The 15,787-nt window shown below is 42.4% G+C and overlaps 1 protein-coding gene across 4 annotated transcripts in view; it reads left to right on the top strand.

Moving 5' to 3' along the window:
• The window catches only part of TNS2 (tensin 2), a 275,183-nt gene extending 261,312 nt beyond the window's left edge, over window positions 1-13,871 (top strand). For all 4 annotated transcript variants that reach the window (XM_077483895.1, XM_077483898.1, XM_077483897.1 and 1 more), the window contains exons 24-29: window positions 5,063-5,140; window positions 5,629-5,706; window positions 10,051-10,216; window positions 10,309-10,377; window positions 10,460-10,489; window positions 11,411-13,871. In XM_077483895.1, coding sequence (XP_077340021.1) covers window positions 5,063-5,140; window positions 5,629-5,706; window positions 10,051-10,216; window positions 10,309-10,377; window positions 10,460-10,489; window positions 11,411-11,552 — 563 coding nt within the window. In that variant the 3' untranslated portion in view covers window positions 11,553-13,871. The remainder of the gene's footprint in view (window positions 1-5,062; window positions 5,141-5,628; window positions 5,707-10,050; window positions 10,217-10,308; window positions 10,378-10,459; window positions 10,490-11,410) is intronic.
• The last annotated feature ends 1,916 nt before the right edge of the window (window positions 13,872-15,787 follow it).

The following is a 15,787-nucleotide window of genomic DNA, read 5'->3' as shown; positions in this document are numbered from 1 at the left end:
CAGCAGTTAATCAGTCCTGCTTGCCTGTATAGATGAGTTATGTTACTTGCGGTGCAGACAGGGCCATCCATTTATAATTTTTGGAGTTGTAGAGGATTTTTTCTGGCCTCATATTTCTCAGTAGCGTCTACATGGGCTGTTCTGCTCCCTTCTCACCATTCCTCCTTCTGTGGCTGGATGGGATGTTTGTGGCTCAGACATGGGTTAATTGATATAGACCACGATGGTGCTCTCATATTCTGCACATTCCCTGCAGACTATAACATGCAGCTTATTATTTTCAGGCCTCTTCCTGCTACGAGGCACGCTAAGATTTCTGTCTCGGGTGACATCCTCTAACAGCACCCATGCTCCTTTAGTCCAATCATTCATCAATTTGATCATATCTATGAAAAATGTAAGAATAATGCATTTTTCAAACACTTTCAGTTGATTCTCTCAAGGTTTAATTGAAAAAGAATAATTTCAAAGGTGTCAAATTACCGTATATACTCGAGTATAAGCCGAGATTTTCAGCCTCTTTTTTGAGGCTGAAAGTGCCCCCCTCGGCTTATACTCGAGTCATCGCTGTCTGCCTGCTCGATCAGCGTGTCGAGCAGACAGACAGCGGCCATTCTATTCTAATTCAAAAGCCGCGCCTCCGGCTCCGCCTTCGCCTGTGATAGGCGGAACACTGAATTTCCCAGCAGCCTGTGTTCCGCCTATCACGGACATCCGCTCATCCTCGTACTACGGACGAGGATGAAAGGATGGCCGTGATAGGCGGAACACAGACTGCTGGGAAATTGTGTTCCGCCTATCACAGACAGGGAGGCGCGGCATTTGAACAGGAAAATGGGCGCCGACGAAGAGCGGTGATCCTGGGACGGGACCGGACGGAGGCTCGGCTCGGCTCGGGACGGGACGGGACCGGACGGAGTCTCGGGACGGGACGGGACCGGACCGGACGGAGGCTCGGCTCGGGACGGGACGGGACCGGACGGAGGCTCGGGACCGGACGGAGGCTGGGGACACAGGTAGGCTGGACACACAAGGCCTCTCACACACACACACACACACACACACACACACACACACACACACACACACACACGGATGGACACACACACAGGGATGGATGGATGGATGGACACACACACAGGGATGGACAGGCATATCTCACCCTCGGCTTATACACGAGTCAATAGGTTTCCCAGTTTTTTGGGGGTAAATTGGGGGCCTCGGCTTATACTCGGGTCGGCCTATACTCGAGTATATACGGTAGTACAGAAACAAATGATCAACCTATTATTAACATGTGATCATAATTTGGGTATGATAAAAAATGCAGATGTGGCTCACTTATTAAAAGAATAAAAAATCTGATTGAATATAGTAGAAATCAACACAAAACAGAAGGGCGTATGACAAGCTTATGGGCGACATGATTCTGTTTTCTCATCCTGAACCATTCAAGTTACTACTCATCCTGGGGAAAGCAGTAAAACATTGTGGTGGTGTTGAATGCTCTCAACTGTGTACAGGAAACGGATGGCCACCGTATGGAGGGTTGAACATCACAAGCAAGGGATTGGAAGTGGAAATGCTATGTTGGTCAACAGCAAATGCAGTAATGCCTGTAATTCTGCTAAGCATGTACAGAAAGACTTCCAACTATTAAAAGGGTAACCGTGATCAAGCAAAATACCTATTTGAAAAGCCTTTGGTCCCTTTCACACTTCTGTGACTTGAAAGTTGCTTGATTTGACGTGATTTTGCGGCCACAATTATGCTGCAATTTCAGGGAATGCTTGTGTAAACCTGAGGTCTATGGACCTCAACTCGCATAAAAGTCAGACCAAAGAAGTACAGGGAATACTTTGAAGTTGGTGCGACTTGAAGTTGCACAGATATGAATGGTTATCAATGGGAATTTTGGTGTACGACTTGTCATGAGAATCTGATGTCCAAAGTCACAGGAAAAGTCGCACAATTGTGAAAGGGGCCTTAGATGGAAGCTGCAATTCTCTAACTCCTGGGTTGCACACAAACGTTACAGGACAGTAGAACCACCCAGAGTGAAGCTGTTCAGCTTCACTGTCCTATAGGTAGTGTACAATCTGCAAGTGAGATAATGGCCTGTATAATGAAATATAGGAGGGAGAAAATGCCTAGTGCATTACCTCCAACACCATAGAATTGATTAAAAAAACAGAAACATACATACAAACACGAGGAAATCACAAGCATATACGATCCCAACTTCAACATGGTGGATACTAGATCACTGTAGTTGGAAACCTGATGCATTTTGGGAGACAAGCTCCCTTCCTCAGAGCTCATGTTGGAGTTGTGGTCATATATGCTTGTGATTTCCTCATGTTTGTGAGTATGTTTTTGGCTTTTTAATAAATTGTATGGTGTTGGAGGTAATGCACTAGGCGTTTGCACCCTCCTTTATTTTCTTATAGTGCTTTGGAGTGTCCCTGCTCAAGGAGGGCAGCATTGCTTGGAACGCTACCTTTTGTACTGTTGGATGTAAGATGGGGTGAGCACTGAGGATTGACTATTCTGACAGATAATGGCCAGGCCCAACTGTAGCTTCTTACAGAGTTATTTTCACTTTGGAACAGATTACCTTTAGGATGTACTAACCACAAAAATCAACGGACACTATTCTGTACTCCTACTTCTGGACCTTTCAGCTGCTTTTGATACGGATGACCACCCCCTTCTCCTCAAAAAACTTTACTCCCTCTGCCTCCGTGACAACGCTCTGCGGTGGCTCTAATCCTACCTATCCCAATGCACCTTCAGTGTCACAATTCTACTTCCTCCTTTCCTCTTCCCTTCTCTGTCGGGATCCCCCAAGGTTCTGTTCTTGGACCTCTTTTATTTTCAATCTATACCTTTTTTCCTGGGTCAGCTGATTGCCTCACTCGGCTTTCAATATAATTTCTACACTGACACCCAACCCAAATCTATCTCTCCACCCCTCACCTCACTCCATCAGTTTCCACACGCGTCACTAACTTACTAACAGACATATCTGTCTGGGTGTCACATCACTACCTCAAACTTAACTTGTCTAAAACCAAGCTCATAATATTTCCTTCCCCACGTGCCTCTTCCTCTGATTTCTCTCCCAAGAGCAATGATGCAACCATCCACCCATCCCCACATGTCAGGGTGCTAGCTGTTCTCCTGTACTCTGAACTCTCCTTTCGGCTCCACATCCAATCCCTTTCAAAAGCTTGCCATGTCAATTTCCGCAACATCTCTAAACTATGTCCCTTCCTAACCAATGAAACCACAAAGCTCCTGCTTCACTCCCTGGTTATCTCTCGGCTACTAAAACACCCTCCTCGTCGGCTTAACTCTAAATAGACTATCTCCTCTTCAGTCCATCATGAATACTGCTGCCAGACTAATCCATTTTACAAACGGCTCAGTGTCTGCTACTCCTCTCTGCCAATACCTCCATTGGCTGCCATTCACCCAACAAAATTAAATTCAAAATACTAAGAATAAGTTACAAAGACATCCATAACTCTGCCTCCAGCTACATCAGTAGCCTAGTCTCAAAATACCAACTTAATTGTCCTTTTCATTCCTCCCAAGACCTCCTGATCTCTAGCTCCCTGATCACTTCCTCCCATATTCGCCTCCAGGATTTCTCCCAAGCCTCTCCCATCCTCTGGAATACCCGACCCCAATCTGTCAGACTATTTCCAAATCTATTCACTGTTAGGCGATCATTTCTCATCAAACATTTCTCTTTGGAGAAGCCTAGCCTGCCTCCACCTAACTGTTCTTTTATTTTCTTCTTCAGCTCATGCCCCACAGTAATTACCCTTTCATATCACTTGACTCTCCCTCCTAGACTGTAAGCTCTAATGAGCAGTGCCCTCTGATTCTTCCTGTATTGAATTGTATTGTAATTGTGCTGTCTGCCCTACTGTTGTAAAGCGCTGTATAAACTGTCAGCACTATATAAATCCTGTATAATAATAATAAAAAACAAAAAGGTCAGTGGTCTCCAAACAGCAGCCAAATGTGACCCTTTGCTTGCCTTTATCTGGCCCTTGGGACACTATTCTACCAACTGACATCAATAATAGGACACCATTTCTCCCACTGGCATCAAAAATGGGGCACTATTCTTTCCAATGATACCAACGTTGGGGCACTATTCCTCCTCCTAATACCAAATGTGGTGATGTTTACTTCCACTGATGCCAGGAAAATATACATTCCTGCTGGCCACAGTCAGGCCCCCTAAAGTCTAAAGGACAATAAACGGGCCTTTTGTTTGACCATTTGGAGACCCCTGCTTTAGGACAACTGTTCCAAAATGTCTTCTTTTTGCTTGGTAGCAAAGCACAGATACATTTATTTTTGCTTCCAGTTAGTTTTCTTTATTATATTTTTGATAGAAGTACAGTAGATAACGTGTAGGTATAATAACCTTAATACCGTATACAATAGCAGAGATGTTACATGTTCTCGTAATTTCAATTTGTCAAGAATGTACAAGTATACTGTATATTATCAAATGAGAATGTACTAATTAGAAACCAAAAGAAGACAGAAAAAAGTTTTGCAAAGAGTGGGCGGAAAGGAAGGGTAGGATTAGATGGTTAAGGTAAAAAGGGCAGATACATTTATTTTGTAGACTATATATTAAAAGGATTATTATAGTGACGCAAATGACTACCATACAAACTTTTTGTGTCACTGTTTTCTAATGATTAAAAATCTCCAGCATGTTGGAATGTATGGCCATGGTGACAAATTCAAAAAATTCAAGAATGATTGTTTATGATTATTTTTACATGCTGAACATACATGTGGCCAGTGTCCTGAAGAGATGACCATTTATATTTGTATTGAGGATATTCTAGCCACACAGAGAGCGCAATGGACCTGGTGAATGGTATTAGTTCATTGGATCTAGATGAGCTTTTGCTTTATAGGTGCTTAATATTACCATGTCTGTGGACATCACACTCGTGTATAGTATAAAATAATGACTAGCAACGTGTGTCAACTGTTTGATCAAACATGTCTCTATGTTTTATAGGAAGCCTGTCAGCGCTGGTATCACAGCATTCGATCACACCTCTGTCCCTGCCCTGTAGACTACGCATTCCTGATAAAGGTAAGTGAATGGCCACGATTCAAGCACCCTTGCCATGACAGGTCAGGGCTGTTTTGGTGGTAAAAGGGGGGCCTACTTATTATTAGGTGGGTGGTCACAAAGTGATGACTGATTGGTATATCAAACTGAGCATATGATGAAAATAGGCATGATTGGTGATCACCTTCAGTGAAAACCTCACATCTGAACAATGAGTGGATCCCAAGGTACAGGCCCCAGTGGCTTAGTATATCAGTTCTACTTGGCCCTGCTTTTAAATCAAAACCTACCTGCTGGTTAGTGAAGTCATCTGTAAAATCAGTGGACCAAATATAAGACAGAAGACACTAAAGACTTTTTTTTCTTTGCCAAGATTGACTTTAACAGGAAAAGTGGATCTTTTCCTATATCGTTAGTTGCCTTTACCTACAGGTCTATTGATCATTTTAACATGTGGCTTTCACTAATTTACATTTAATCAATTATTTTATAATCTATTTTATGTACAGATCTGACTGAACAGACCTCTGATGTCGTAGTTCCCACTAACATGAGCACAGCAGCCGACTTACTGCGACAAGGTGCCGGTATGTGAAAACCATTTTTGATAAGTCATCTTTGCATTACTAGATTGTGCTCAACTTAGAACAGACTAAGCGTTTTGGGTAAAAATCTCCATTGCTATCTGTATTACTAGTAATATAATGATTATTATCATTGAGTGTGAGGGACTGAAAGAGGGGGAGGGGAGTACCAGGGTTCCCCCTAGCTCCGTGTACCGGAGATAGCTTGCTTCCTGTCCAGATGCAGTGCAGAGTTTTCTCCCGAGCGTGGTGTGGAAGAGGACTGAGTTGCCCTCATTGAGTCTGGCTCCCCTCACTGAGGACAGATGGACGAATACATGAATGAACGAACGGACAGACAGACAGAGGGCGACGGTTGTTGTTTGGGGGAGGGGGGGTCACTGCTTTCCGCTGACACTGCATTTTCAGTAAAAGGGGTCACAAGAACCCGAAGTGAGGGGTCAGGGACACACCCAATACCATCCAAGGACTCTTCCAGTGTAACTAGAAGCTGAGCTTTGTCAGTGTTAGATGGAGGGGATGTTCCCCCTGTTATTATTGTCTGTGCCCCCTCTATTCACTGAGAGATAGATAAACCCTACAATTTGGGATGTCCCCAGAACAGGAATAGAGGGGAAATCGTCCGATGGGAACACTAGTTCTGGGGATTTCCTCTAGCTTCTTGTTTTGGTTATGGGATGGGAAGAGAGAGGAAATCTCCCCACTGGGGACACCTGACAGAGGGGTCCAACCCTTCCTATACTCCATGCAACATGAAAAAAAAAAAGAGCTTTTAAATGGCCTCTACAAACAGTATTCATAGAATCAATTAAAAGTTGTACCATCATCCAGGAATTTGTTAGAGATAGAGGTTGAGAGCCTGGTTCCCAGCCAGGTGCTCACCAATAAACCTAGAGGACACTTGGACTATCTCGGTACAATACACTAAAGGTAAGCTCAGGTGTGGAAACAATTGTGTAAAAAATAAAAAGTTTATTAGTACACAATACATGACAAAATATCAATGATGAATAAAAAATAGGCGACGGTCCATGTGTATCACCAAGATAATACTCCTCTGGTGGGGAAGATCACAGTGGGATAGTTGATCACGGACAGTGTTTCTACTAGTTTTGCGAACTAGGCCGCTTCATCAGGAAAACATCTGCAATTTAATTAGCACATCATCAAAAACAATGCATTTAATCACATACAAAAGAGAACAATGTTTCAAGCAATATATTAATTTAAACAATGCACAACTTGTCATCTTCCCCACCAGGGGAGTATTATCTTGGTGATACACATGGACCGTCACTTATTTTTTATTCATCATTGATATTTTGTCATGTATTGTGTACTAATAAACTTTTTTTTTTTTAAACAATTGCTCCCATACCTGAGCTTACATTTAGTGTATTTTACTGAGATAGTCCAATTGCCCCCTTGCTTTTTTTGGTGAGCGCCTGGCTGGGGGAACAGGCTCCCAACCTCTTTATCGCATGACAAAAAAAAAAGTTATATTTTTTTATCATTTTCACAACCAAACCAAGCCCTCCAGTGGGTACACAACCAAACCAAGCCCTCCAGTGGGTACACAACCAAACCAAGCCCTCCAGTGGGTACACAACCAAACCAAGCCATCCAGTGACCCCAACACCAGAAATGTCAGATGTTGCACATTACCAATCATTGGATGTGGCATGCGCATTTGTTTTCTTCCCTCTGTTGTCATCCGAGGATCTGTATTACAGCCCCACACTTCTCCCCACTCTGGAGAAACTGTCAGTCTGTGGGGGGGGGGGGGGGTGTTTATCGGTTGAACTGGATGGAGTTGTCTTTTTTCAACCAGACTATGTAATTATGTAATTCTAGAAAGATAAGTAATGCACTCTATATAATAGGGAGGAAAAATGTTGCAATACCTATTATCCTTAGATGGATTTTACATGCTCTTCTGCATAATTAAGAGATGTTGCACACACCACAACCCAGGGTTGACTTAAACCAAATGGGGGGCTTGTCTTCCTGGATTGGAACAAAAGTGCATTTACAGGCCATTTACATTTACAAAGTGCATATGCAGTACAGTACACCCCTCACATGTTTGTAAATATTTTATTATATCTTTTCATGTGACAACACTGAAGAAATGACACTTTGCTACAATGTAAAGTAGTGAGTGTACAGCTTGTATAACAGTGTAAATTTGCTGTCCTCTCAAAATAACTCAACACACAGACATTAATGTCTAAACTGCTGGCAACAAAAGTGAGTACATCCCTAAGTGAAAATGTCCAAATTGGGCCCAATTAGCCATTTTCTCTCCCCAGTGTGATGTGACTCCTTAGTGTTACAAGGTCTCAGGTGTGAATGGGGAGCAGGTGGGTTAAATTTGGTTTTATCGCTCTCACTCTTTCATACTGGTCACTGAAAGTTCAACATGGCACCCCATGGCAAAGAACTCCCCAAGAATCTGAAAAAAGAATTGTTGCTCTACATAAAGATGGCCTAGGCTATAAAAAATATTGCCAAGACCCTGAAACTGAGACACAGCACGGTGGCCAAGACCATACAGCAGTTTAACAGGACAGGTTCCACTCAGAACAAGTCTCACCATGGTCAAACAAAGAAGTTGAGTGCACGTGCTCAGCGTCAAATCCACAGGTTGTCTTTGGGAAATAGACGTATGAGTGCTGCCAGCACTGCTGCAGAAGTTGAAGGGGTGGTGGGTCAGCTTGTCAGTGCTCAGACCATACGCTGCATAAAATTGGTCTGCATGGCTGTCGTCCCAGAAGGAAGCCTCTTCTAAAGATGAAGGACATGGTTGACTGGAACCACGTCCTGTGGTCTGATGAGACCAAGATAAACTTATTTGGTTCAACCAAATAAGGCGGCAACCAGGGGAGGAGTACAAAGACAAGTGTGTCTTGCCTACAGTCAAGCATGGTGGTGGGAGTGTCATGGTCTGGGGCTGCATGAGTGCTGCCGGCACTGGGGAGCTACAGTTCATTGAGGGAACCATGAATGCCAACATGTACTGTGACATACTGAAGTAGAGCCCATTCATACTTAGGTGGATTCAGCATTGGTCTGATGCTGCATCTGTCCCCCAGCACCTATGCACTGAGAACTGAGCGATCGAACATCGCCAATGGCTCGTTCTATCAGCTCTCCAAATGGAGAGCTGCTGACTGTCAGTCAGCAGCTCTCCTCTCTGCTCCTCCACGCTCATTGGAGTGCTGAGCTGTGGGGGGGGCGGGGAGCGGGCCGTCTCAGGCTTTCAGCAGCTCAATGAGAGGCTAAGATGGGTGTCAGTCCAGGCACCTGGTGGATCCAGACTTTATTGTCGTGATGACGCGGTGCCTGGACTGATCCTGGTGACACAAGCAGAGAGCGGATTTCAGCCTGCTCTCTGCAATAAACTGGTCACAGGAGTGCAAAACGAATTGAACTCCTGTGATCCATAGGAGAAGCCCATCCAAACGAAATGTGGCTGGACTTTCCATTAAGGCAGTGCTGGAAAATAATGGTGGCCACAAAAAATATTGACACTTTGGGCCCAATTAGGACATTTTCACTTAGGGGTGTACTCACTTTTGTTGCCAGCGGTTTAGACATTGCTGAGTGTTGAGTTATTTTGAGGGGACCACAAATTTACACTGTTATACAAGCTGTACACTCACTACTTTACATCGTAGCAAAGTGTCATTTCTTCAGTGTTAGATAGTTACATAGTAGGTGAGGTTGAAAAAAAAGACACAAGTCCATCAAGTCCAACCTATGGTTGTCACATGAAAAGATATAATAAAATATTTACAAAAATGTGAGGAGTGTACTCACTTTTGTGAGATACTGTAGCTGGCACATAATAGCCCGTGATCCCTTCCCTCTGATTCTCTCCCATTCTTTTTCATCTCTCTTCTTTCCCTTTTCTTCTCTCTCTTTTTCTCCTTTTTTTTTTTTTTTTTTTTTTACCTTTGACCAAAAATTAGACATTTTTGGAAAGGAATAGAATCCCAATTCTGTTTTTTTGCAGGCACATGTCTCTATGTCTCGGCCATTGTCTAATGTAATTTTTTACCCCACCAATTTTTTATTACTAATTTACATGTATAATAATTATTATCTTTGATGATTGGTTGATGCATTGTGCATTATTGTTGTGTATGCAATTTAGTTTGAGCTGTGCATGAGAGATTCTGTTCTGTGACTGTATACTATGTATTGCCTTAAATACAGAATAAAAAATAAAAAAAAGATAAGTAAAGTAATCGTTTTAGGGTGAAGCAGGTCACAATCCTATTGCCGTATAACGAAATTAAAAACGGCCAACACATTGATCTCTGTGTGTTTCTCTCCCTCCAGCCTGCAGTGTCCTCTATCTTGGCTCTGTGGATACTGAATCTTTGACAGGTCCCCAGGCCATTTCTAAGGCCTCCACTGCCATCCTGACCCCCCCAAGATCTAGTGCAACGAATGTCCATTTCAAGGTGTCTGACCAGGGTATCACATTGACTGACAGCCAGCGCAAGTGAGTATCAGCTAGTGGCTGCCTTCCTCTATATGGTGTGCCTTCCAGCTCCTTACAGTACTGTTACACTACAATGTGTTTGTATATTACAGGGTCTTCTTCAGAAGGCATTATCCTATATGCAGTGTAACATACTGTAGTGCGGACCCACAGGATCGCAGGTAACACAGTTATGACTTTTCTGCTTCTGAACTCTCCCACAGTAGAACATTTTCCTTATTACAGGTTTTTTTTCTTTTGCAGGTGGACCAATCCAGACAGGACAACTTCCAAGTAAGTATGAATTGACTAGAAAATGTCATTGCAAACCTGCACCAGGTTCCAGTAGTAGTAATCAGTATTTGCATTTTGAGATTACTGTTCTGTATTTGTTCGTTTTTGTTGTAGGTTTATTGTAAAATTAAAATACTGCTGTTCAAAACCCGGGCAGCTAAACAGAAAGGATGATGAAAACAGACATAAATAGAGGATCGGTAGACACTCTAGAGACTAAACTGAGACACACAGACACTTCCCAGGGCAATATATACAAGTTGGCGTGGTATAAACCATAATTCATACCCCCCCTCCAATAAGAAAAAAAAACACACCAGTCCATACCAGACACTTATCCAAGCATGCAGCCGGCAGGTCAAGGAAGGGAAGAGGCTCGTCCTGAACCATACTAGACCGCATGCCCTCAACATGGGTAGATGGGTGGAGGGCGGGGGGGGGGGGGCAGGGTTGATGGGGACAAGGGCCTCATCCTGTCAACCCTGGCCGGTGGTTGTCGGGGTCTGCGGGCGGGGGGCTTATCGGAATCTGGAAGCCCCCTTTTACAAGGGGCTCCCAGATAGGAAAAGGGTCTGGTATGGATTTTGGCATGGGGAGGCTACCATGGACAGCTGCACCAGATTCTGTGCCCAAGTTTTAGTAAATCTCCCTCCTACCTTTAGTAAAACTCCCCCTACATCTCCAAAGTGACCTATATCTTTACAGGAAAAGTAATGGTACAGATGAAGTCAACTCACCCAACATTTACATTTATTTTCTTTGATCTCAGATTCCAGTAGTGAGAGTTTTCCTACAGTAGTGACTCTCACAGAGCCCTACTGGAGGTGTATCTCTGATTAGAATCTTCATTGATTTCATTACTCGACTTGATCTGATTCTATTGGCCATTAAAACTATTAAAAGTTTTTTGTTTATTTTCAGAGTGTTTGGCTTTGTGGCTCGGAAATCGGGGACTGCTGCAGAGAACGTCTGTCACCTCTTTGCTGAACTGGACCCAGAACAGCCGGCATCAGCCATTGTAAACTTTATTACCAAAGTCATGCTGGGCACACAGAAGAGATAAGAGAGAAGCATGGATTAACCAGGACGTCGGGGACAAGATCTCGCAATGTACCGAAATCCAGTGGGTGGAATGTTATAGACAATCAAATAGTGCTGATCCCTCTCTACTTCCCAGATAAAGCTTCACTCTGCCTCCCTGCCATACACAAAGGACAGAAGATGAGGATTGTTGCATTAAAAGCAGATTAGTTTACATTTTGACTATTCAGCTGACATGCAATGTAGTCTGATCTCTTTTTAACTTTTAAATTTGGTTGCTCATAGCATTTTGGATTGCTCCAGGTGGCAAAAAAAAAATCCAAAAGTGAACTGGATGCAAATGAGTTGCTGCATTTTCTGGGCAGTTTTAAAGTCACTTTTAACATGTGTTTCCCAGCCAGATTCAGCAGGAAGCTGACAATCTATTTGGGTAGGAATGCAGAATCTTGTCATATGATTCTGTGCTGTCATGCTCCAGTATATGTGGAGAAGTCTGCAAGCTCACTTGTAACTCCATTCAGAAGATGAGCTTACCAGGGCTACAAGGGCCTAGCTAGAGGGGCAGCCTGCTCTACATTCTACAGGTGGGCTGTGTACTCTGAGACATCTTCCATTCATGATTTTCACATTTTAATGTACACATAACTCTATTGGCATATATAGACTCAAGTAGAATCTGGGCTGCTAAGGGAAGAATGTCTTTGTACAAAAATCAAGACAATTGCACTGGATCTACATTTACTGGAAAAGGCTTTCAGTCTACATGTGTACCCTAAAGCTCAAAATCATGTGCGTGTGTGTCTACATATACAGTTGTGCTCATAAGTTTACATACACTGGTAGAATTTATGATTTCTTGGCCATTTTTCAGAGAATATGAATGATAACAGTTTCTTTCACTCATGGTTAGTGTTTGGCTGAAGCCATTTATTATCAGTCAACTCTGTTTACTCTTTTTAAATCATAATGACAACAGAAACTACGTAAATGACCCTGATCAAAAGTTTACATACCCTGGTGATTTTGGCCTCATAACAAGCACACAAGTTGACACAAAGGGGTTTGAATGGTTATTAAAGTTAACCATCCTTACTAGGATCTGTTTGCTTGTAATTAGTGTGTGTCTAAAAGATCAATGATTTCTGGACACCTGACAGACCCTTGCATTTTTCATCCAGTTCTGCACTGATGTTTCTGGATTCTGAGTCATGGGGAAAGCAAAAGAATTGTCAAAGGATTTGCAAGAAAACAAAAATGTACAAAACAGGAAAGGGATATAAAAAGATATCCAAGGAATTGAGAATGCCAATCAGCAGTGTTTAAACTTTAAACAAGAAGTGGAAAATGAGGCATTCTGTTGAAACCAAACCACGGTCAGGTAGACCAACTAAAATTTCAGTCACAACTGCCAGGAAAACTGTTCAGGATACAAAGAAAAACCCACAAATAACTTCAGGTGATAGTCAGGACTCTCTGAAAACATGTGGTGTGGCTGTTTCAAGATGCACAATAAGGAGGCACTTGAAGAAAGATGGGCTGCATGGCCGAGTCACCAGAAGAAAGCCATTACTATGCAAATGTCACAAAGCATCCAGCTTACAATACGCCAAACAGCACAGAGACAAGCCTCAAACCTTCTGGCACAAAGTCATTTGGAGTGATGAGACCACAATTTAGCTTTTTGGCCAAAACTATAAATGCTACATTTGGAGAGGAGTCAACAAGGCCTATGATGAAAGGTACACCACTCCTACTGTGAAACATGGAGGTGGATCGCTGATGTTTTGGGGAAATGTGAGCTGCAAAGGCACAGGAAATTTGGTAAACAATTATGGCAAGATGAATGCAGTATATTATCAAAAAGTACTGGAGAAACATTTGCATTCATCAGCCAGGAAGCTGCACATGGGACATACTTGGACATTCCAACATGGCAATGATCCAAAACACAAGGCCAAGTCGACCTGTCATTGGCTGCAGCAGAATAAAGTGAAGGTTCTGGAGTGGCCATCTCAGTCTCCTGACCTCAATATCATTGAGCCACTCTGGGGAGATCTCAAATGTGCAGTTCATGCAAAACAGTCCAAGAATTTACAGGAACTGGAGGCTTTTTGCCAAGAGGAATGGGCAGCTTTACCATCTGAGACGATAAAGAGCCTCATCCATAAATACCACAAAAGACTTCAAGCTGTCATTGATGTTAAAGGGGGCAATACACAGTATTAAGAACTGGGGTATGTAAACTTTTGATCAGGGTCATTTGGGTAGTTTCTGTTGTTATTATGATTTAAAAAGAGTAAACACAGTTGACTGATAATAAATGGCTTCAGACAAACACTAACCATGAGTGAAAGAAATGTTTTTGTGTTATCATTCATATTCTCTGAAAAATGGCCAAGAAATCATAAATTCTCCCAGGGTATGTAAACTTATGAGCACAACTGTATATGGCCCCGGGACATTGATCTCTCTGCTGGCACTGTGAAAGTTATGGCAGAGCCAATAAGAAGAGATCTTTCCTATCTTCCTGCTGGCAGACAGAGCAATAATGCTAATGCGATTGTGGTGATTAGGGTGTGCCCAGGCACATCCGGCACACCTATGTTGAAATTCAGGTTTGGGCCCTGCTGCATTCAAGCTTCTTTGTTATACCTTACAAGGCTAGAACTGGATACAATAGATAGAGAACCACTGATAACTATCCTTTAGTCTTCCACAGTTCAAAATCAGGCCAGTAGCAAACTGAGAAAGTGGCATCAACACTGGTGGCCAGAATCACGCACAGTCAGTGCTCTAGTAGAGTGCAAAGGGCATTGATGACTTGTAAAGCACAATTACCCTTAGTTACTATTCATATGTTGTTTTACTGGATTTATCAAATTGGCAATAGGTCTGTTATATAGGGGAAGTTGCCGAACAGAAAGCTACAGCTCTCAGTGATCGACATCGGAACGTTAGGTGGACAGATCATAAGAAAGTGGAACTCAGAGGATGACTTATAGATGTTAAGTTTGGAGAAAACAGAACATTGTAATTCAGAGAAAGAATTACTCAGAACTACATCAAGAATAACAAGATTTGGAGCAATATATATATTGTAATGCCAGGACATCCTTTAGCCTGGCTGAGAATAGTATAGCAGAGAAACATTCATAAGCTGAACGTTACTGAAATGAAGATAAATCAATAAGAAAATATGTTGTCTAAGATGAAATAGATCTGTATACCAGGTCCATATTTACCATAATGGCACTCATGGGGCAGTGCCTGGAGCAGCAGGTTTATCGGGGCAGCATTAGTCACAACAGTTACACAATGTGATAACATTTAGGTTATTTTGTTTCTGTCATTTGGCCATTGCTGGGCATTTGTGGTTAAGGTCAGCAAGAGAACCGTCATAGAAAGTGATGTCAAGAGGAGTCAGAAGACTCTTTGTAGTTAGAAAACTGTTTGTTTTGTTTGGTGGTCAGTAGCTCTGCGTATAAAGCAGACCAAGCCGCCTCCATTAGCACATTTTATCATTCGTTTTTAGTAAAGTGATCGATCCCATGACACGGGTCGGAATGTGTCAGGTGAGCCTAGGCCAGCGTGATACAGCCCTGATAATAGCAGGATGAAAGGTCTAATTTTGTCATCATAAACAGTGATTTGCTTATATGGACTAGTTCACACCTATGCAGGTTGTGATTGGTGCATTTTTGGTGTGTGTTTTGCATTTTTTCAAGTGTTTTTGACACGTTTTTAAAGCACTTTTTGTGCGTTTTGAGTTTTTGGGAGGTGTATGCTGTCTTGCATAAGAAACCAGCAAAAATGCACTGCGTTTTGATGCGTTTCCACTGGTCTATGGAACCAAAAATGCAACTTGCTGCGGGGAAAAAAGTCCCTGAGCTTTTTCAAAAAACGCACCTGTGGAAAACGCACAGATGGGAGCGTGACCCATAAGAAACCACGTTAAATATACTGTAGTGCATTTCTGCAAAACTGAGAACACACTGAAAAATGCATAGGTGTGAACTAGGCCTAAGGAAGTGAAGTCATTTTTTATAGACTGCATAGAAAGTGTAGTATGCTTTTAGTGAGCAGGTATTTTAGTATTTTAAGTTATTGTTGTAATGTTCACTTTAATGCATTTACATTTTTATACTATTTGTAACACCTTTTTATTGTTGCGTTAGATTTATAGATTCCCTCTTTTGCTGTCAGTTTTTCTATGGTATTAGATGATATATCTCCATTACATATGGAATTCTTTGAATG

Source organism: Lithobates pipiens, unplaced genomic scaffold (genome assembly GCF_037356315.1).
Source record: "Lithobates pipiens isolate NorthernLeopardFrog02 unplaced genomic scaffold, aLitPip1_a1.2 Scaffold_16, whole genome shotgun sequence".
Classification (NCBI taxonomy): domain Eukaryota; kingdom Metazoa; phylum Chordata; class Amphibia; order Anura; family Ranidae; genus Lithobates; species Lithobates pipiens.
Note: the sequence above shows the minus strand (reverse complement) of the source record. Positions and strands in the feature narration are given on the sequence as shown.